This window comes from Aquarana catesbeiana, linkage group LG02 (assembly GCF_042186555.1).
Source record: "Aquarana catesbeiana isolate 2022-GZ linkage group LG02, ASM4218655v1, whole genome shotgun sequence".
In the NCBI taxonomy this organism is placed as follows: domain Eukaryota; kingdom Metazoa; phylum Chordata; class Amphibia; order Anura; family Ranidae; genus Aquarana; species Aquarana catesbeiana.
The window spans coordinates 144,110,399-144,133,251 of NC_133325.1; the positions used below are offsets into that span (position 1 = coordinate 144,110,399).

General features: G+C 43.8%; 1 protein-coding gene and 1 long non-coding RNA gene across 5 annotated transcripts in view; one reads left to right on the plus strand and one right to left on the minus strand.

Moving 5' to 3' along the window:
- LOC141127287 (uncharacterized) overlaps positions 1-1,796 on the minus strand; it is an 86,517-nt gene extending 84,721 nt beyond the window's left edge. The window contains exon 1 of the long non-coding RNA XR_012241507.1: positions 1,578-1,796. This is a non-coding gene — a long non-coding RNA (uncharacterized lncRNA). The remainder of the gene's footprint in view (positions 1-1,577) is intronic.
- On the plus strand, positions 1,733-16,998 carry MFSD5 (major facilitator superfamily domain containing 5). Of its 4 annotated transcripts, none has more exons than XM_073613578.1 (2): positions 1,733-1,875; positions 15,292-16,998. In XM_073613578.1, the coding sequence occupies exon 2, from the start codon at positions 15,325-15,327 to the stop codon at positions 16,681-16,683; it is 1,359 nt and encodes a 452-aa protein (XP_073469679.1). In that variant the 5' UTR covers positions 1,733-1,875; positions 15,292-15,324; the 3' UTR covers positions 16,684-16,998. The 4 variants fall into 4 exon arrangements, with proteins under 4 accessions (XP_073469679.1, XP_073469681.1, XP_073469680.1 ...); XM_073613580.1 differs by having other exon boundaries at positions 1,776-1,879; XM_073613579.1 differs by having other exon boundaries at positions 1,819-1,953.
- The last annotated feature ends 5,855 nt before the right edge of the window (positions 16,999-22,853 follow it).

The following is a 22,853-nucleotide window of genomic DNA, read 5'->3' on the forward strand; positions in this document are numbered from 1 at the left end:
GCGGGCGCACTTTTGAAGCGTGACATGTTGGGTATCAATTTACTCGGCGTAACGTTATCTTTCATAATATAAAAAAAAATGGGCTAACTTTACTGTTGTCTTATTTTTTAATTCAAAAAAGTGTATTTTTTCCAAAAAAAGTGTGCTTGTAAGATCACTGCTCAAATACGGTGTGACAGAAAGTATTGCAATGACTGCCATTTTATTCTCTAGGGTGTTAGAAAAAAAAATGTTTGGGGGTTCTAATTAATTTTCAAGCCAAAAAAACTTCTTTTTAAATTGTAAACACCAAATCTCAGAAAGAAGCTGGGTCCTTAAAGTGGGATTCCACCCCAAAAAAAAATACTACATGAAAAATCCTAAAAAAAATACAAAAAACATTTGGATATTTTTTTTTTTTTTTTACTTACCTCTAAATGCCTGTTGCTAGGTGGTCCCTCGTAGTCTGCCTCTTCCAGTGCCTGGGCTGGTGACATCACTTCCCCCTGGGCACAGGAAGAGCTCAGCTCTGCTCCCTCCCTCCTGTCAATCATCTGGGACCCATTACATTTCCCAGGTGACTGAGCGGCCAATCACGGCGCGCGGCGCCGCTCGCACATGCGCAGTGGGTGCCAGGCTGTGAAGCCACAGCCCGGCGCCCACAGTTGCAATGCCGGAGCCACTGAAGGGAGGGGGAGATGAGTGGGGCTTCGCTCCCCCGCATCGCTGGACCCTGGGACAGGTAAGTGTCCAATTAAAAGTCAGCAGCTGCAGTATTTGTAGCTGCTGACTTTTAATTTTTTTGACTGGACCTCAGGTGGAACTCATCTTTAAGTGGTTAAAGGGACAGTGTAAAAATAAAAAGTAAAAAAAAAAATTTTAAGCGACCCGTCCCGCTGTGCTCACGCGCAGAGGCGATCGCCACGATCATTAGAGTGTGAGCAATAATTCTAGCAAAAGACCTCCTCTGTAACTCAAAACTGGTAACCTGTAGACATTTTTAAATGTCTATGGAGATTTTTAAGTGTAAAAATTTGTCACCATTCCATGAGCGGGCACAATTTTGAAGCGTGACATGTTGGGTATCAATTTACTCGCCGTAACATTATCTTTAAAAATATAGAAAAAGATTGGGCTAACTTTACTGTTTTCTTATTTTTTAATTCCAAAAAGTGTATTTTTTCTCAAAAAATTGCGTTTGTAAGACCGCTGCGCAAATACGGTGTGACAGAAAGTATTGCAAAGACGCGTGGATGCCGAGGGGGTTTCTAAGCCCTGAACCCCTGGCATGGATATACCGGTGGGACTGGGGGGTGGGCGAGGAGGGGGTCCTGTGTAAATTCATCTTACAGATTTTTCTGTAAAAGTGAACTCACCCTTTAAGTGGTTAAAATGTATTTTTTCTAAAAAAAAAATAAATAGTGTTTTAGGAACTGCTGCACAATTACCATGTGACATAAAAAAATGCAATGATAGCCATTTTATTCCCTAGGGTCTCTGCTAATAAAAAAAAGTATAACGTTTGAGGGTTATAAGTAATTTTCTAGCAAAAAAATTCTGAATCAAACTTATGAACAAATAGCCTGGTCCTGACCCACCTGGTTTTGCCTCCTGACAGTATTCAGTGATAAGGACAGCATGCAAGAAAGGGTCACAACATGTTAAATGTCCTCCTCCACACCTACAGCCTCTCCTCCTATACATAGCACAGGGGGCGGAGCCAAGCATTCCACGTGGACACCGCCTTTCTTCGCACCGGACATTCCTGTCCCGGCTACCCCGGACATACAGGCGCGTCATGTGACGTCACCTCCTCCTTCCTGGTCCTCCACGCAAGCTTCTTCCGGGAGGAGGAGGAGGAGGGAGATCGGTGGAGGAGGAAGCGGCGGGCGGAGGGTCGGTATGATCGGTGTAGTCTGTATACAGTTTGGATTTCCTTCCTGTAGAGAGCGATGTAATGAATGATAATATGAGGTGTGATTATGTCATGTGCGCAGGCTCCAGGATGTGACTGCTTGAACTATATGAATGATTGAAGACATGGTGGGCAGAATCAGAGTCCCATTCACTGACATCACTTTCATGGGGTGGTGTGTACAAGGTTCTGCGTATGCCAAGCTCTGCGCATGGCACTCTCCACACGGTGCTCTGACACGCCCTCCGCTGAGGCGCCTCTATAGCGATGCAACCAACAACGCTCTATGGGGTCGTTCACACCAACCTGCGCCACGAGAACTCGTGCACGCTGGGTGTCAGCAATGGCGCTTTTATGGGTGTTTGGCATTTAAAAAAAAAAAAAAATCTTCATCTAAATGTTAGTGCTGATTCACACAGGGGTGGCTTCAAAGTCACAAGACTCAGAGGTTGGCGCAACTTAAGCGTGACTTGCAAAATGACTTCTGTATAGAAGTCAATGCAAGCCGCTCCGAAGTCGCCCCTAAGTAGTACAGGAACCTTTTTCTAAGTCTGGGCGACTTTGAGTTGCTCCTATTAGAACGGTTCCATTGTACTGCCCCTGTGTGAACTGGCACTTAGTCTGTGTCCACACACACACACACGTATACGTGTTTAGAGGCAGAAAAAAATAACCCATCACTTGTGCATTCAGGAGAGGGCAGAAAAAAATGCCAGACGCACGCAACTGAGGCTGGGTGCACACATGGGTATTTTTGAGTCTGCCCTCGATTTCAAAATGCCCAGGTGTGAATGACAAATCGCACATTTAAAAATGCGGCGTGGTTCTGCCGTGATTGTCCCGTGATCGCACTGCAATCGCAGCAAACTGCATCGCGTGAAGCATGTTGTCCAAAAGAAGCACCCAAATTTTTTTTTATGCGGTTTGACACGATTGCAGTGCAATTTATCTCACAAGAACCACACCGCATTTTTAGGCGCCATTCTCTATATAATTCAATTTTTATAAAATTTTTCATTTACAACAAACCACACAATATTATACAAAAAACTAAATGAGAAAGTAAACCATTATGTATATATTTACATCCCTATTCCTCTATCTTAGGTCTTTTTCTCATTTATATAGGTCAACTTCTATGCAATATATAAAACCAGCCAAACCACACCCACCCATACAAAACAAAACAAAAAAAGGGAGGGGAAGGTTTAAAGTGAGCAAACAGAAAAGATCCTCTCTTCCAGATGAAGGGTCTACATTCCTTCCCAAATTTAAGTGCTATCGTGTGTCTATTATCAGTGTATTATTGTATGTGTTTATCCATGTGTACTTCATATAGGGGGTGGTTAGGGGGAAAGAAAAAAAAAAAAAAGTGAGCGTACGGGAAGGGTCCTCCTTCCCAAATAAAGGATCTACATTCCCCTCCTAGCTTACGTGCTAACATGTATCTATTTTAGGTGCCATTCTAATGAATTGCATCTAAAAAGTGCCATTTGTCATTCACAGCTGGGCGTTTTGAAACCTCAGGCAAATCTGTCCGCGATTCAAAATGCCCAGGTGTGAATGCAGCCTAAACGCTAGGCACGTTTAGTACTTGTTTATTTCAGTGCCCAGAATAAATGAATATTCTGGCCAGTTAAATGAATGTCAAAACGCCTAACTGCATTCGAGGAGAATGGTGTTCAGAAGAGCTGGGAAAACGTGTGTGTGCTTGAGGCCTAAAACTCACACAAGCAGTTGTGCGTTGTGTAGGGGCGGGGCTTTAAAGAGGAGTTCCGTCTACCCCTTTAAAAATTAAAAGTCAGCAGCTACACATACTGTAGCTGCTGACTTTTAACAATAGGATACTTACCTGTCTTGGAGTCCAGCAATGTCGGCACCGCAGCCGATGTTTACATTGGTTGGTCGGGTGCCGCCGCCACCATTGCTGGTAAGGGAACCTGGCAGTGTAGCCTTTCGGCTTCACGGCCGGGTCTCTACTGCGTGAAGCTGGCCCGGTAGAAGGGGAGGGAGGAGGAGGGGGGCTGAGTTGCTGACGTAATTCTCCACGGCAGGGTCTCCCGGAAGTGGCACGCCACGGTCTCCCTCAGCTCCCCCTGAAAGGTGCCAGATGTGGCACCGGGGGGAGGAATCGGATAAGCAGAAGTTCCACTTTTGGGCGGAACTCCGCTTTAAGTACAGTGCATCGCATTGTTCATTTTTTTTTTTTTTTTAGTAATTTTATTGAAATGTCACAAAACATTTCATTCAACTCTTTGCACGGCAGCGGGTCATGACATGCTATAATAGGGCAGTGTTGTTCAGCAGAATTGTGCTGAGTAAAAAAAGCAGACGTGCTGCACACGTTTGTACATGTATAGTGTGAACAGGGCAGCAGATTTACTTGGCCGCCAAGTACTGCCTTTCCTCGAAACTAAGTTCTGCTGTACTGGGGGATTTCGGGGGGCTCATAAAAAGTAATTTCAGATACCCAACCCCTTTCCGACCACCCAACACATATGTGTGCCACAAGAAAAGGGTGGACTTTAACGCCCACGTGCCACACACACATCACAGGGTGGATGATGTTTATGTGCTGAGAGTGTGCTTACTGAGTGCTTTCAGCACATAGACCAAGCTTTCAAATAAAGCTCTAGTTGCAGACAAAAGATGGGTAGCTGGTTGGACCAGGTTTTGATCATGTGACCGTGGTCATATGATCGATCTTTTCCAACTCCCTCGGAACTGTTTAACCAACACAATATCGTAGGATGTCCTTTGGTTGAAGTGGGTATACCGGGATGATGCCGTCGTCATCCTAGTATCAAAATTTGCAGCCGGTGATTACCTCTAAGGCAGAAGTGATTAGATTGGTTGAATAGCCACTCGATCACTTCTTCAGGTGGCAGAAGATGCCCGCTCCCGTCGCCGCCTTTCTCCAGTTTTGCTGTCCGGAGCGATGCAACCTGTGGCAACGGCACTACACAGAGGAAGAAACTGACGTCCCTCCCTCTCTGTGATGCCTCTTTGTACCTTTACCTGCCCATTAGTTAATACAAAAAAAAAAGCGACAGTGTAAAATAAAGTTTGGGATAAAAAAATGAACGCGTCCCTGTGCTTACACGCAAGTGCGAACGCATACATAAGTCCCGCACGCATATGTAAACAGTGTTCGCACCACATTTGTGAGGTATTGTCGCGAAGTTCAGAGTGAGAGCAATAATTGTAGCACCAGACTTCTATATCTCTAAACTGATAACCTATAAAGGCATTTAAAGTGTCGCCTGTGGAGAATTTTAAGTACTGTAGTTTGGTGCCATTACATGGGCGGACACAATTTTAAAGCGTGAAATGTCTCCTTATCTTTGTCATCTTTTATACTTTAGCAAAACAAAAAAAATGGGTATTATATTGTGTTTGTGTGCAATAAAATTCATTAGTGTATTTTTTCCAAAAAAATTATGTTTAAATGACCGCTGCGTAAATACCGTGTGACATAAAAAATTGCAACACCCATCATTTTATTCTATAGGGCTTCTGCTGTGTGTGTATATGTATATGTGTTCCGGGGTTACAAGTAATTTTCTAGCAAAAAAGTAAATTTTTTTTTTTTTTTTTTACAATTGGTCCTGTAGGTGAGTGTTTAAAGGAATGCCAGGAAGGGGTTAAAGAAGAATTCCACTTTATGCAAAAAAATAAATACAGCTGTATGGTAAAAATGTGCAGTTGTTAGTTTTTGCATTGGAGCCTGCAAAGCATTGCAACCACAATCACTGGATCATAAGTGCAGTGCTTAGTCTCCTGCAGAGTATTCCTCTAGCCGCAGGTCCATATAGAGGTATGAACATTTAGCTGCAGAGCTTGAAAAAGTGATGTCGTACTACTTGTGCTTCTCTGAGCACAACGGTCTCTCTACTATGATGGCAGATGGGACTTCTGTGAATGAAGCTGTGTAAGTGATGCCGTGCACAGCTTTGCCAACTTCAAATATGACAGGAAGTGTCTTCTCCCGGTGCCAGGAGAAGACAGTAATCGCCAGTTGCTATAGCAGTCGCTTGTGATAATCGTAAGTGAATCCAGCAGGCTGGTTGTACCCAAGTTGATCGATCAATTAATCAACTTATTACATTCAGCCTGCCCATTAACTGTTCAAATCTTCTGCTGAACCGACCAACATTTGAATTGTGTATGGCCGGCCTTAGGCATTCCATACATGATTCATTTTTTTTTTTTGTTTGACCAGCAGGTTGAAGGAAAAAAAATGTCGATTTCCCCCCCTCCACACATTCAATCTTTCCTGCTGAGCTATTGTTTTCTGCCAATGGGGAGCCTTTCAATGTCAGTTCTGCAGTTCAGTTGTGACTGCAATACTGACCGGACATTGAGTTGCCATACAAGCTTGCCCTCTGGTAAGTGTGCATTTTAGGCGGTGGTGGATCACATCACAGAGTGTTTTCTGTGTGATTAAGAAGTTCCTTTCACTTTCATTGACTAATCACTGCATTTGTACTCACGGACTCTTATCTTTGGAAGACACTTTATCGTTGAAGATTCACTGTTTATATTTTGCCACTTTCACTGTTGTTTATGTTTATTTTTTGGGTCATTCACGGATCTTTTTATTCACTCATTTTTGGTATTTGATTTATCAAGAGCAGCTTTTTTTCTGTTACCATTACTTATTTGTGTATACCTCACATTTTTGATCTGCAGCTATTACATTAATTTATGTTCACATTTGTGGTTTATTAGGTAGCGCAGTATTTCTTTTGTTCTTTTTCTTTCTCCACACTAAAGCCCGGTACACACTACAGTTTTTTTTCTTTGTGCAACCAAGAACAAAACTGACCGCTCCAGTTGGGAGCTGCTGTACCAACCATGCAAGGTTAGTTCAGCGATCTCCCCTGCTGAGCTGTTGTGTTCTGACAGGGAGATTCCAACACTGAACACTCCGATGTTTGTGCTCTCTGCCGTTGGCTGAGAGTGCCGATCGGGAGTCGGTCGGCTGCCGGTTTTCCAGTTTGCACCTCCGACCGATATACACACGGGCCGAATGTCGGCTCTTTTTTTTTTTTTTCAAAACCATTGACTATAACTATATAGTAAGAAGGCTTGACCTTGATGCCAGTGACCACAGTTTTCAATTAGAAGCAACTCTTTAACCCTTTCACTGCCAGGCCCTGTGCTCCATTTTGTACACTTAGGTGGCCAGACCATTTTTTGCAATTTTTCCTTTGTTTTTTATTTTTCACTTATAGCTTTCAGAATTTGTAAAAGACCCCCCAAACCATATATTTTCTGAAAGCACATGATAAGCAGAATAAAAAGAAGGTGCTACTGATTTTTTTTAGACCCCGCAGTATTTGCGCAAATGTTGATTAAACCAATATATTTGCAAAAAATACACCAAAACCATTATTAGCAGAAAAAAACACAGCAAATTTTACAAAATTCCTACTAAATATAAAGCTTAACCTGTGTTGAGTGAATAACTAAATATTTAACTTTTAACCCCTTCCCGCCGACCGTACGCACATATGCGGCCTTGACTTTAGGGGGTTATACCGGGATGATGCCTGCAGCTGCAGGTATCATTTTTAGGAGCAGGCAGTCTGCTCTTTAGGGATAACAACTGGTGCGGCTAAAAGCTGCTTGGCTGTTATACCGGAGGAGTGAGAGGGGACGTGTCCCCCCCCTTCCGCTGCTCTTCATGGGTCTCCCGTCCCACCGGGTAAGAGTAAGATGGGAAGGAAGCCGGAAATGGCTTAATTCCAGTCTCCTTTGTGTAAACACGGAAACAACGTAATTTCCGGTTTACTCTGCTTCCAATGGCGCAGTTTTAAAAAAAAAAATGACAGTATTCAGAATCGCAGTTTTTGGCGATGTGAATACTCTGAAGTGCAAAGGAGGGATTTGGGGTCTTTTGACCCCCCCCCCCAATCCCTCCAATAAGAGTACCTGTCACCACCTATTACTGTCACAAGGAGTGTTTTCATTCCTTATGACAGCAATAAAAGTGATCAAATTATTTTTGTTAAAGTGATTAAATAAATTGCGTTTGAAAGACCGCAGTGTGACATAAAATATTTCAACGATCACCATTTTATTCTCTAGATTCTCTGCTAAAATATATTATGTTTGGGGGGGTCAAAGTAATTTTCTAGCAAAAAATATGGATTTTAACTTGCAAGCAACAAATGTCAGAAATAGGCTCAGTCATGAAAGGATTCAATTGTTCCTTTTTGCGAAATGATGAAAATGGAAAATGGAACAGAAGCAAAAAAGTAAATATCAAAATTTCTCTAAAAATCTGAAGGTTTTAATTCTCCCTTACAGCTTTCAGAATTTGTGAAACACCCCTAAAACCATATATTTTCTGAAAGCATATGACCTCTAGAATAAAGTTAAGGTGCTACTGATTTTTTTTTTTTTTTTTTTTTTTTTTTTTAGACCCCACAGTATTTGCGCAAATGTTTATCAAACCAATATATTGGCAAAACATACACTAGTAAAACCATTATTAGCAGATAAAAACACAGCTAATTTTACAAAATTCCTGCTAAATCCCTAATAAATATAAAAGCTTAACCTGTATGGAGGTAATAAATAACAAATATTTGTAAATTTTAAATTGCGCCTTTTAGCAAAATGGTGAAAATCGAACGTACCCAAACATTTTTTTCTAAAAATCTGGAGGTTTTCATTTTTCACTTACAGCTTTCAGAATTTGAAAAGACCTCTCAAACTAGACATTTTCTAAAAGCACATGACCTGTAGAATAAAAAAAGTGCTACAGATTTTTTGGGCCCTGCAATAATTACGCAAATGTTCATCATATCGGTATTTTCACAAAAAATACACTAAAATCATAAATATTGCACATAAACCCAACGTAACTTACAAAATTCCTGCTAAATTGCTACTAAAACCTTGTTCACATGTGGCATACTAAAGTGTACACCCATGGGGGGGGCCATGTTTACCCGCACAGGGATGCACAGGTGTTCCGTGCATCCCCATATAGGCAGTCCCATTTATGTCAATTGGGATGCAACGGCTGCATAGGCATAGCTGCTGTTCCCAATCTGACACCCGTGTGGGTACATGACCCTGAACGCAGACAGTGTGAGCTCAGGGACATGCATGCGAGCCTACATGGATGTAAAATTGGGAGCAATGGCTCTGTTGGTGCAGGTGCTACATCCCAAATGACATTAATGGGACTGTCTGCACAAAGATGCATGGAACACCTGTGCATCCCTGTAAAGGTACTCTGTGTATGCCCTTGGACCCCGTTCACACAAGCACACCGATTGGGTCTGCCTGTCCTTTTTTCAGACGGGCCCAATCAGACCACCCATTGTTCTCTATGGAGAGACTGATGTAAATGGTCATGTGTCCGTTTACACCTGCCTGCATCTGATCCAGTCCGTTAAAAACAGACGGATGGGGATTCCATTCCCCCATCCATCTAGCAGATTGGATGGCATCCGATGGAAATGGACAGGCGCTCTGTTTCCATCCGACCGTCCCATAGAGACTAGCGAGCTGTGTCCACTGTGCATCAGCGGAGCGGAAATGGACCTGTCATCCGCCTGCTCAGCTGGGATCAGCAGACACATCCCCTGCTGAGCAGGCAGATCTGCTTTTTCAGAGTCCGCTCCATGTGTAAGGGGTCTTACCAGGAGAAGCCGGTACATTAGGGGCACTGGGGCGCCTCTCCCCTTCAGGGCGCTGGACTCATTGTATGAGTTTTTTTTTTTCAAGCCACATAATTAGAGCCTGAGGCTCTAATTGGCTTGAAAAAGGTTGGGCTCGGGCACATAGCATTGCACCCCCCGAACCCACCCACTTGTGAGTTGTGACAATAGCGAATTAATATTCGTTATCGCCTTCTGGCTTCTCCTCCTGGTCAATTAGGACGGATTGGGTTTGGCTGGGAGGAGAAGCTGAGGTATCTGTGAAGGGGTGAGTAGGGGGGGGGCTTCGCCGTGGAGGGGCGAGTGCGGGCTAACCTGGGGGGTCTTATTATGTTTGTGTGTTTTTTGTTTTTTTGTTTTTTTTTTTCCTGTCATTTAATTTTTTTGGGGGGGGGGCTTTGGTGAGATATCAGAGGTCTTTTTTTGGGACAGAGAAAGGGACTGAAAATAGTCCCTTTTTTTTTCTGCAGCACTTTACTTGAATAAATGAGAATCTGTATAGAGATTCCATTCATTCAGAAAATGACAGTCTGATACATTGTAACACTCGCGGTTACAATATATCAGCTGTCAGTGGGCACATAGCAGTAATCAGTAGTGATCGCTGCATGTGCCCTCTCTTCTACAAGGGGGGTAAATAGTAAATACACGTTTACTAAAGCCGTTCAAGCCCCAACTTCACCCCCACCTGCAACTCTCCCCTCCCCCCGCCGCGATCCCCAGCCTGGCAGATCACAGAGATCTGTGCAAGGCAGAGAGGAGAGGGGGGGGGGGCAGTTTTGGATGGAAGGGTGCTGCGGGGGGGGGGGGCATCATATATCACATTAGGGGTTAATAACTGATCAGCGGGTTGTAATCCGCTGATCAGAGTTATAGAATTGTATAGCAGAGTCTGCTGAACAATTCTGATAGAAGCTTATGGTCATTGAAGCAACCATAAGCTTATGGGTGAGGGGGAAGTGAGGTCCGTACGCCGTACTGCAGGCACTTCTGTACGTCCACTTTGTAGGAACCACTTTTGGGTATAAAGTGCAGTCACCTAGAGATACACAATCTGTTTGTGTCAAGATTGCCCACTCTCTCCCATCCTGCAGATATTTCTGTTGGCACATCATTGGCCAATAGGAATGTGGGGCAGCACCGTGGTTAGCACTTCTCCCTAGCAGGGTTTGTCTGTTCAAATCATGAACCATGACACTACCTGCCTGGAGTTTGCTTGTTCTCCCTGTGCCTGCGTGGGTTTCCTCCCACACTCCAAAGACCTTCTGGTAGGTTAATTGCCCTCACATTTTTGTATTATATCTTTTCATGTCACACTGAAGAATGTCACTTTGCTACAATGTAAAGTAGTGTGTGTACAGCTTGTATAACAGTGTAAATTTACTGTCCCCTCAAAATAACTGAACACAGCCATTAATGTCTAAACCACTGGAAACAAAAGTGAGTACACCCCTAAGTCAAAATGTCCAAATTGGAGCCATTTTCCCTCCCCGGTTTCTTTTGACTCGTTAGTGTCACAAGGTCTCAGGTGTGAATGGGGAGCAGGTGTGTTAAATTTGGTGTTCGTTCTCTCTCTCTCTCTCTCATACTGGTCACTGGAAGTTCAACGTGGCAAAGAACTCTCTGAGAACCTGAAAAAAAGAATTGTTGCTCTACATAAAAATGGCATAGGCTATAAGAAGATTGCCAAGACCCTGAAACTGAGCTGCAGCACGGTGGCCAAGACCATACAGCAGTTGAACAGGAAACAATCCACTCAGAACAGGCCTCGCCATGGTCGACCAAAGAAGTTGCGTGCTCAGCGTCACATCCAGCGTTTGTCTTTGGGAAATAGATGTACGAGTGCTGCCAGCATTGCTGCAGAGGTTGAAGGGGTGGGGGGTCAGCCTGTCAGTGATCAGACCATACACCGCACACTGCATCAAATTGGTCTGCATAGCTGTCATCCCAGAAGGAAGCCTCTTCTAAAGATGATGCACAAGAAAGCCTGCAAACAGTTTGCTGCAGACTAAGGACATGGATTACTGGAACCACGTCCTGTGGTCTGATGAGACCAGGATAAAGTTATTTGGTTCAGATGGTGTCAAGCGTGTGTGGTGGCAACCAGGTGAGGAGTACAAAGACAAGTGTGTCTTGCCTACAGTCAAGAATTGTGGTTGGAGTGTCATGGTCGATGGCTGCATGAGTGCTGCCGGCACTGGGGAGCTACAGTTCATTGAGGGAACCATGAATGCCAACATGTACTGTGACATACTGAACCCGAGCATGATCCCCTCCCTTCAGAGACTGGGCCGCAGGGCAGTATTCCAACATAACAACTCCAGACACACCTCCAAGACGACCCCTGCCTTGCTAAAGAAGCTGAGGGTAAGGGTGATGGACTGGCCAAGCATGTCTCCAGACCTAAACCCTATCGAGCATCTGTGGGGCATCCTTAAGGCGGAGGATCGCAAGGTCTCTAACATCCGCCAGCTCCGTGATGTCGTCATGGAGGAGTGGATGAAGACTCCAGTGGCAACCTGTGAAGCTCCATGCCCAAGAGGGTTAAGGCAGTGTTGGAAAATAATGGTGGCCACACAAAATATTGACACTTTGGGCCCAATTTGGACATTTTCACTTGGGGTTATACTCACTTTTGTTGCCAGTGGTTTAGACATTAAAGGGGTTGTAAACCCTTGTGTTTTTTCACCTTAATGCATTAAGGTGAAAAAACTTCTGGCAGTAAAACAAAGTAAAACAAAGGATTCGCCCCGGGACTTTAAATGAAGTGGGTACCGTTTCCGCCAGTAAACATAACAGTAGTAAATACAGTATATGGTTTATTCAAGTAAAATTGTTTACATGCATAGATAACACCAACAGTTGCCAAAAAAAGATATATAGAACAAAAAATATTGGTACATGGATGTAATAGCAGTCATAGTACACGGGCATCATACTACCCGGCTAGTTTCGCGAGATCCAGCTCGCTCTTCAGGGGTGGATGTGTGTAACATTGTACCTAAGATAAAAAAAGTATATAGTTGGCAGAATGGCACAGTATTAGTTATAAAGGCACAGGGTAGAAGGGGTTGTGGGTCCCCATACCCACGAGGGGCCAAATGGCGAGCAGGCATGGCATAGGTGTAGTGATGTAACCCTAGAGACCTCGTTAGTTCATAAAGAGTGTAGGCTGTAAACATAAGTATGTTTGTCAGGCATCTAAAGTAATAAAGTAGAATCAATAATCAATAAGTATTAGCATGAAGATATATATGCATGAAATGAGAGGCCTGGACCCAATGATGGTAGGGAACATGGAGATGGTAGGAAACAGGATAACAGAGGGATACTAACAGGTGCAAAGATAGAAAAGAAAAAGGGAAGTGAAAGAGGTGGACTGTGGAACTTCTGGCAGTGACCAGCCCCCCCCCCCCCGTTTTACTTACCTGAGCCCCTTCATTCTCTCGGCGGAGACACGCTCTCCCTCTCTGCACGGGGTCCTGGCTCTTGATTGGCTAGATTGATAGCAGCGCAGCCATTGGCTCCCGCTGCTGTCAATCAAATACAATGACGCGGGGGACGGGGACAAGTCCGGCATTCGTGTCTATGGACGCAAATGCTGGACTCGGGAGCACGCCCGCAAGGTAATACCCCCCCCTTCAGAGCGCTTCTCCTAGGGGGTTATCTGATAGGAGGAGGAGCCGCAGAGGGACCCCAGAAGTTGAGGATCGAGGCCACTCTGTGCAAAACGAGCTGCACAGTGGAGGTAAGTATGATGACATGTTGTTTGTTTAAAAAAAAAAAAAAAAAGATGAAGCTGTACAATCACTTTAATGGCTGTGTGTTGAGTTATTTTTAGGGCACCACAAATTTACACTGGTATACAAGCTGTACACTCACTACTTTACATTGTAGCAAAGTGTCATTTCTTCAGTGTTGTCACGATAAAAGGTATAATAAAATATTTACAAAAAGGTGAGAGGTGTACTTACTTTTGTGAGATACTGTATGTATGAATCTGAGTTAGGGGCTTAGATTGTAAGCTCCTTGAGGGCAGGGATTGATGTAAATTGTACAATATAGATGTGTAAAGCGCTAAGTACCTGTTATAAATAATAAATGTGCACTACTGGAACATGGCAGAGCTTTGCCTGTTAGAGCAGTCCAGAATGTAGGCATAACTGCAGGAACTTGGAGAATGATGCAGGTATGTGCACTTTCTTTGTTTCAAAGTAGAACTTTACCTAAAAAAAAATAAAAAATTGCGAACAGGCAGGACTTTTAATGCAGAAGAGACATGCTATGTCTCTTCTGCATTAAAGTTCTCTACCTGCCTGTCTGCACTGTGCACTGAACTTTACGCGGCAGCTCAGTGTAAGAGTTTCAGCAATGCCAAGCTAACCGAACTGCGTTAAGGAGTAACAGCATCTCGGCTCTGCCAATAGAAACAACCATGGATCGATACCTGGAAGCTGCCGGTGTTTCGTCAGATATGGTGACCCATCACATTTGGCTACTCGCTAGAGTGCGCATGCGCGACGCCGCCATATGCGTTCCAACACTGTTGTAAGACACCACTTTGCCACAGGGCCCCTCGCGGGCTTGCCTCGCTCGCCACGCTTCGGGGCACGGCCTCACTTCACTCAGCATAATTATATTCTATGTCCACTTGGATGGTGGGGCTTGAACCTGGACTCAGGGGTGTGGCCACAAAATTCTGCGCAAGCGCAGATCGCCACAGTGTTGGAACGCATATGGCGGCGTCGGGCATGCGCAGTCCAGCGGGTAGCCAAATGTGACGAAACACTGGACAAAAGATGTCAGCAGCCAGCGGATAGCTCCGGGGATCACAGTGCTGGAGAACAGGTGAGTGTAGTTTTTATATAGTGACAGTTGCTGTAAAAGCCTAGTGATTTCAACCTCATCAATATGATTTGCTGGCAGTCCCAAAACCAACTTTTTCTTTTTTTTTTGATAGTTGTAAGAGTTCACGCAATTCACACTGTATGCGGTGACATGGTAAAATGTCTGTCACCGCTGTGTGTATCCCATTCACACTGCGCTAGTGCTAAAATACAGAAATGCTGCATTTTATCGCAACGCATTGGGCAAATCGCACTGCCATGTCAGGCGTCGTGCTGCCCGACATTGCAGTGAATGAAGTGTACACTACACATTTTGTACACTTCAAATAAAGATTGTATTAGAAAAAGGGGGGCGGGGGGGGGGGGGGGGGGGGGGGACTGTGCATTGTTCTGAATTGTGCATCACACTGCCCCCTAGCCAGCTGACAACAGTGCGGCGGGGGCACTGAATTGCTTCAGCTGCTCTGTGATTTAGCTGGGGGTCAGTGTGAATCGGGCCTTAACCATTTTTTAGAACTTTTTATTTTTTTATTTTCCTGCTTTTGTTTTAATTGCTGTCTGTGTCCCTGCTGACCTTTGTAACAGGGAAAGAAAGTGATGGAAAATCCATAATTTTACAGTAGTCACCAGAACAGGAGGTGCGAAGAAATCTTCCAGTGGGGACATCTGCGCAGTGGCAAGAGAGAATTTTCACTCATTTTAAAGAGATTTAACTTTGTGTTGTCTGTGGGATAGGATTTCTCTCCCTTGGTGAACAGTGGTTTAAATCATTTCTATAACAGAAAAAATGGCTTTAGAGATAATAATAAAATTATTCTTTTCTATTTATTCATTTAAAGTATTGACCCTGATTTTTTTTTTTTTTTTCCAGCTTTCTTCTTTCAGAATGCCATTTCACTGAGACATGTTGGTCTTTGCTTACTTGGTTCTCCTGGGGCTCCTGGCTCTCTGGGTTGTGTTGGAGTTTTCTGCTTGCCATTCGAAGACCTCTACTACAAGCAGCGCATTAGGAAACCCGGCCTTCAAAAAGTTTCAACATGATTTTTTCAGAGCTTATTTTCCAGCTTTGGCAGCGGACTGGTTACAAGGTCCCTATTTATATAAATTATACCAGCATTACCATTTCCTGGAGGGACAGATTGCCATAATTTATGTGTGTGGATTTGGTGCTACTGTGTTGTCGGGTTTGGTGAGTGGCCCCCTGACAGGACGACTGGGGCGTAGGAAATCAGTCATACTTTTCTGCCTTTTGCTGTCAGCATGCTACCTATGCAAGCTGTCCCAGGATTACTTTGTGCTTCTGACTAGCCGAGTCCTTGGTGGATTTTCCAGTGGCTTGCTGTTTTCTTCCTTTGAATCATGGTATGCTCATGAACACGCTGAACATCATGACTTCCCAGCAGAGTGGCTCTCTCACACCTTCTCACAAGTGGCTACCTGGAATGGAGGAATCTCTATTTTAGCAGGAATTACAGCAAATGTATGTGCAGAATGGCTTGGTCTGGGGCCGGCCTCACCTTCTGTGCTTGCAGTGCCCCTATTAGGATTGGCCATCATTCTGGCGTTCCGAGAGTGGGATGAGAACCATGGACAGAGTGTCGGCTTTACCAGAGGCTGTGGTGATGGGTTGAGATGCCTTTTGAGGGACCGCAGAGTTGTCCTCTTAGGTGCCATTCAGGCATTATTTGAGAGTGTGGTTTATATCTTCATTTTCTTGTGGACTCCAGTGCTGGATCCCCATAACACACCACTTGGAATCGCCTTCTCTGGCTTCATGGCAGCCAGCGCAACTGGATCATCACTTTATCGTCTGGCTACATCAAAGAAATATCACTTACAGCCCATGCATATACTTTGCTTGTCTGTACTCATGGTTTTCTTCTCTCTTTTCATGCTTACCTTCTCCACAGGCCCAGGACAGGAGAGGCCAACAGAGTCCTTTCTTGCTTTCCTTCTCATTGAACTCGCTTGTGGCCTCTATTTCCCAGCTATGAGCTTTTTGAGGCGTCGATTAATCCCAGAAAAAGAACAGACTGGAGTGTTGAATTGGTTTAGAGTGCCTTTGAACCTGCTTGCTGGACTGGGGCTTCTTGTACTCCATGACAGTGACTACCAGAGTGGAACTAGGAACATGTTCAGCTTGTGTGCTGTCACAATGCTGCTTGCACTTCTCAGCGTGGTTGGCCTGTTTTCAATGGTAAGAAATGACCCTGACCTACGTATGCCAAGTTCAGAAACTGAGCCGAGCGGACCTGAAATGTGAATATGCTGTGAACGACAGCAAAAGCAAAGCCAAGAAGGGGTCTAGAATTGTGGATCAGTACATGGAAGGACACGTAAACAGAGGGAAATGTGATTAGAATATTACTTTGCAAACAAAGCGGTGAAGACGTTTTGTACAGTTTTTATCATTCCAAATGGAAAATGTTGCTATCTGTCTTATGCGTTAATGATTACACCCCAAGGGTCTGGGGGAACACATCTGTAAACAGGAGATTCGGGATCATATGAGTACCGCTTCTGAGACATAGACATTTGTTACATATTAAAGATCTGTGCTGAGAGCACTTCTTATAAAGTGTCAGATGCAGATGTATTATGTGTGCACATGCGTGTGTGTGTGTGTGTGTTGCCATCATAATGTGTATGTTTAATGCCATTAAAATAAATAGAGGAGTAAAGTTTAGGGTCTGACGTAGAAATCAAGCAGCTGTTGTGATGATGGCTTGTGTGATTCCTTATGAGTGCAGAATTTTTCTTACCATGGGCAAATAAATCTGAAGGAAAAAAATGTTTAATACGTTTAGACTAAATTTTTTTTTTTATTTAATGAAGAATATACATTTTGTTAAAGCAGTAGTAAAACTCCTATTCGCAATTTGTACCTACAGGTAAGCTTATTGAAAATCTTAGCTGTAGGTACAGTGGATATCCCCTGTGTTACATTTTAGGGGATATTCACATTGGCTCCAGCTGGTGACGTCACTGTGCATGTGCGGTGATGTTCTGCACCGTGCTGCTATGCTGACTTTCATGTGCATACACAGGAGAGCACGAACCTGGAAGGAAGACTGAGTAAAGACAGGAGTGCCGGCAGGGATGAGAGCATACCACTCGAGGGCTCCATTTCAAGGTAAGTCTGCCATAATGTGTTAGTATGTGGTGCATATTATGACATAATACTGCAGGGGCCATTCAGAAAACGTGTATAGCAAATTTCCCTTTTCCTTTTTTTTTTTTTTTTTTTTTTAACATACACTATGTTAACAAAAGTACTGGGACGCCTGCCTTTACAAGCACATGAACTTTAATGGCACCCCAGTCTTAGTCCGTAGGGTTCAACATTGAGTTGGCCCACCCTTTGCAGCTATAATAGCTTCAACTCCTCTGGGAAGGCCGTCCACAAGGTTTGGGAGTGTGTCTATGAGAATGTTTGACCATTCTTCCAGAAGCACATTTGTGAGGTCAGGCACTGATGTTGGACGAGAAGGCCTGGCTTGCAGTCTCTGCATTAATTCATCCCAAAGGTGTTCTAGCGGGTTGAGGTCAGGACTCTGTGCAGGCCAGTCAAGTTTCTTCACCCCAAACTTGCTCATCCATGTCTTTATGGACCTTTCTTTGTGCAATTGTCTAAATCATTTGGTGGAAGGGGGATTATGGTGTGGGTTTTTTTTTTTTTTTATCAGAGGTTGGACTTGGTCGCTTTGTTCCAGTGAAGAGAACTCTCAAATTTGTGGAAACAGTTTGGGGATGGCCTCTTCTTGTCCCAACATGACTGCGCACCAGTGCACAAACAAGGTCCATAAAGACATAGATAAGTGAGTTTGGGGTAGAGGAACTTGACTGGCCTGCACAGAATCTGGACCTCAACCCCATAGAACACCTTTGGGACAAATTAGAGCAGAAACTGCTAGCCAGGCCTTCTCGTCCACATCAGTGCCTGACCTCACAAATGACCTTCTGGAAGAATGGTCAAACATTCCCATAGACACACTCCTAAACCTTGTGGACAGCCTTCCCAGAAGAGTTGAAGCTGTTATAGTTGTAAAGGGTGGGTCAACTTAATATTGAACCCTACGGACTAAGACTGGGATGCTGTAAAGATTGTGTGTGTGTGTGTGTAAAGGCAGGCATCCCAATACTTTTGGTAATCTAGTGTATATTTCACTTTATTTTTTTATTTACTTTTTTGCCTAACCCACAACCTAACATGCTGCCTAAAACGTCACCAGAAACTATCCACCACACTGTAATATCATAAGAGCCTAGTAAACTAATGGGCATAGTTCACTGAAGAATTTACTTTAAGTGGAGCCGGAGAGAGAAGCGAGGCTTTGGGTGGCCGCATCGCTGGATTGTGGGACAGGTGAGTGTGTGTTTTTATTAAAAGTCAGCAGCTACACTTTTTTTGTAATAGACACAAAAACCAACTGGAGCTCCGCTTTAACTACGAGTTGAGCATCTTTGTTGGTTTACTGCACCTGTTATGGCATAAATTGCTAGTTACTTGGCTCTCATGTTGATATTTTAGCTTCAATACTTTGAGTCATTGACCTGGACCATTTTTTAGACATATAAGGAATTCTGAGTTTGGCACTCCTTTTTGCTGCCTTATTGTTTCAGGGTAGTGGTCTTTAAGTACTGAAGCATTGACAGCTCATTCATTTCTTGCATTTTATGAAGAAGGCCAACATTTGCAGCCATTATACTTCTTGCATTTTCTGACAACCCCTATATTTGTCTCATGACCAGGGTACTTTACTTTAAAATTCAACTGTCCAGATGAACATTTGGCCTTCCCGAGCCACTGTTTATGTAATCGGTGACAGGTGGTAAAATCTCAGACATTTCTAGCTCTGCCCTAAGGCCCCTTTCACACTGGAGAGGTTTTCAGGCGGTATTGCGCTAAAAATACCGCCTGAAAACCGCCCCTAAACAGCCTCCGCTGTTTGTTCAGTGTGAAAGCCCGAGGGCTTTCACACTGAAGCGGTGCGCTCGCAGGATGGTAAAAAAAGTCCTGTGAGCCGCTTCTTTGGAGTGGGGAAGGAGCGGTGTATTCACCACTCCTAAACCGCTCCTGCCCATTGAAATCAATGGGACAGCGCGGCTATACCGCGGCTATAGCCGCGCTGTACGAGCGGATTTAACCCTTTTTCGGCCGCCAGCGGAGGTTAAAACCGAACCGCTAGCGGCCGAATACCACTACAAGAACGACGGTACAGCAGCGCTAAAAATAGCGCTGTTGTACCGCCGACGCCCCCACCGCCCCAGTGTGAAAGGGGCCTTAAGTGGGTCTTTCATCTTCATGCTTTCTAAAATCTTCAACCTTAACAGTTTTTTTTTAAGACTATTGCTGAACATTGCCACAGTGATTCCAGTCCCAGCAAGTATTTGGAAATATCTGTAACATATTGTTTTGATTAGCAGCACACTTTATTTTAGGATTTTTCTTTTACCAACCCAGATTCAGCAGTTTCTGAGAACATTGCTGCCTCCTTTGCAAATGGGGGGCACAATGATCAACATTTTATAAATACATAAGTGGTCCATACAGTGAACTTGGTGTAAGCCTAGTACATATGGGTCAAATGTCGGGTGGCATCAATAGAAACAGTCTGGCATTTTGCCCGTGTGTACTGCTATCGGGGCATGGCCAAAAAGGGTCTGCCGATCTACTCCCAATCAGCGCTCAGAGCTGAGAGCTCTGAACAGAGTATGAGGGGGGGGGGGCTGTCTCCCTGTCAGAGCACAATAGAACAGCAGAGGAGATTGCTGTACTAATGTCAGTTAGTACAGCGGCTCCTCCTGAACTGTCAGTTTTTTTGGGTTGAATGATAAAGAAAAACAAACTGGTGTGTACTAGGCTTTATTCACGTTCAGATTATTACAAGGGACAATAGGGGCACTCTTTATGTCTGGAGGAAAAGAGATTTAACTTTCACACACATAAAGACTTCTTCACAGTATGAGCTGGGAAAATGTAGAATAGACTTCATCAAGAACTCATTTTGACCAGCTCAGTAGATTGTTTTATAAAAAGAGCTGGATGCATTCCTAAATGCACAACAGTAATTTTTAGAGGTAAAAACGCCAGGGGTAGTTGATCCAGGGCATATCCGATTGCCTCCTTGGGGATCAGGAAGGAATTTTTCTCCCCCACTGGAGTGAAGTAGACCATGCTTTATTGGTGTTTTTTTTTTGCCTTTATCTATGGGTATACAATAGTATAAATGGAGATTTTCTATTTGTGTTTTTGTTTTTCCTTTATTGGTTGAACTAGATGCACTAGTAGTTTGTTTTTTTTTGTTTTTTTTTTCCCCCTCAACCTGACTAAGGCTGGATTCACACCTATGCATTTTTAGTGCATTTTGCAGATTTGCACTACAGTCCATTTATCATGGTTTCCTATGGAACACGTTCTGTAGTGCAAATCTGCAAAATGCAAAAAGCACTAAAAATGCACAGGTGTGAATCTAGCCTAACTATGCAACTACTACTGCTCCTGTAATCTCCACATAGTCTCCCTGGCAATCTCCTTTTACTCCCATTTGTGTCTCTAAAGCAGTGGTCATCAGCCCTGTCCTCAGGGCCTACTAACAGGCCAGGTTTGCAAGATAACTGAAATACATCACAGGTGCCATTTGCTGATCAGTGATTTCAGTATTCTAGTCTGCATCTCCCCAAGGTAATACATAAAACCTGGCCTGTTAGTGGGCCCTGAGGACAGGGTTGATGACCACTGCTCTACAGTACACTGTACATGTAAGGCAATGCAAACCAATAAAGCTTTTCAAAGTGTAATAACTGATAGGATTCAGGAGTTACTTCTTTGCTGATCTCACTTAGATCATCTAAAATCCGGTTGCACTGGTTGACACTTTTGCATTTTTGTGCTTTTTCCTAAACATGGAGAAGTGACTAGTTAGTCACAATTAAAGTGGTTGTAGAGGCTGAAGGTTTTTTACTTTCATGCAGTCTATGCATGAAGGTAAAAAAAAAAACAAACAAAAACCTGTGCGCTGCCCCCTTCCCCCAAAATACTCTCTTGGACCCCCTCTCGATCCAGCAATGTGCATGGCTGTCCCAGGTCTGTCTATGGGACAGGCACAAAAAAAAAAACACTGAGGGGGTTATAACCCTCTGTTACAGTATCCAAAATGAAAAAAAAAAAGTTTCGCCTTTAGTTACACTTTAAAGTGAAATGCGTTGGTTGTCTTTTTCCCTGCTTATTGTTAATCAGTTGATGAATAAAGACTGAACTCCTGAGGACTTTTCATTTGGCATTTGGCTTTGACCTATTAAACTTGGATTTCTCAATTTGGGCAAATCCCCTCTCCTGGGGGATCTCTGTCTTTGTGATAAGTGGCTGAATACAAGCAAACTGGGCTCACGTAATGACTTATAACCTGTGAAAATCTATTTCCAGCTTCCTTGCACTGCTATCCCTTGCACTTTAACCACTTCCCTACCCAGCCATAGACATATGACGTCCACAGATGGGATCTCCCATCCTGGGTGGACGGCATATGACGGCCTGGGATTCCCAACCGTCTAGGGGGCGCGCGCGCCCGCCGCGTTGCTCGGGACCCGGTGCGAGTGCCCAGCGGCCGCGATGTCCACCGGGCACCCGCGATTGCCCGTTAACCGGGCCGGACTGTGGATCTGTGTGTGTAAACACACAGATCCACGTCCTGTCAGTTGTGAGGAGAGCGATCTGTGTTCCTAGTACAGCGGAACACTGATCGGTCTCCTCCCCTTGTACGTCCCCACCCCCTACAGTTAGAAACACTCCTTTAGGAAACATATTTAACCCCTTGTGTCCCCCTAGTGGTTAACCCCTTCACTGCCTGTCACATTTACACAGTAAACAATGCAATTTTATAGCATTGATCACTGTATAAATGTGAATGGTCCCAAAAATGTGTCAAAAGTGTCCGATGTGTCCGCCATAATATCGCAGTCACGAAAAAAAATCGCAATCGCCGCTAAAAAAAAAGAAACATTGTTTTTTTTTAAATGCCATAAATCTATCCCGTATTTTGAAGACGCTGTAACTTTTGCGCAAACCAATCAATATACGCTTATTGTGATATTATTATTTTTTTTTTTTTTTTTACCAAAAATATGTAGAAGAATACGTATCGGCCGGAACTGAGGAAAAAATTAGTTTTTTTAAAAAAAAATTGGGATATTTATTATAGCAAATTGTAAAAAATATTGTGTTTTTTTTCAAAATTGTCGCTCTTCTTTTGTTTATAGTGCAAAAAATAAAAACCGCAGAGGTGATCAAATACCATCAAAAGAAAGCTCTAGTTGTGGGGAAAAAAGGACATCAATTTTTTTTGGGTACAACGTCGCACGACCGCGCAATTGTCGTTTAAAGTGCGACAGTGCTGAAAACTAAAAATTGGCCTGGGAAGGAAGGGGGTGAAA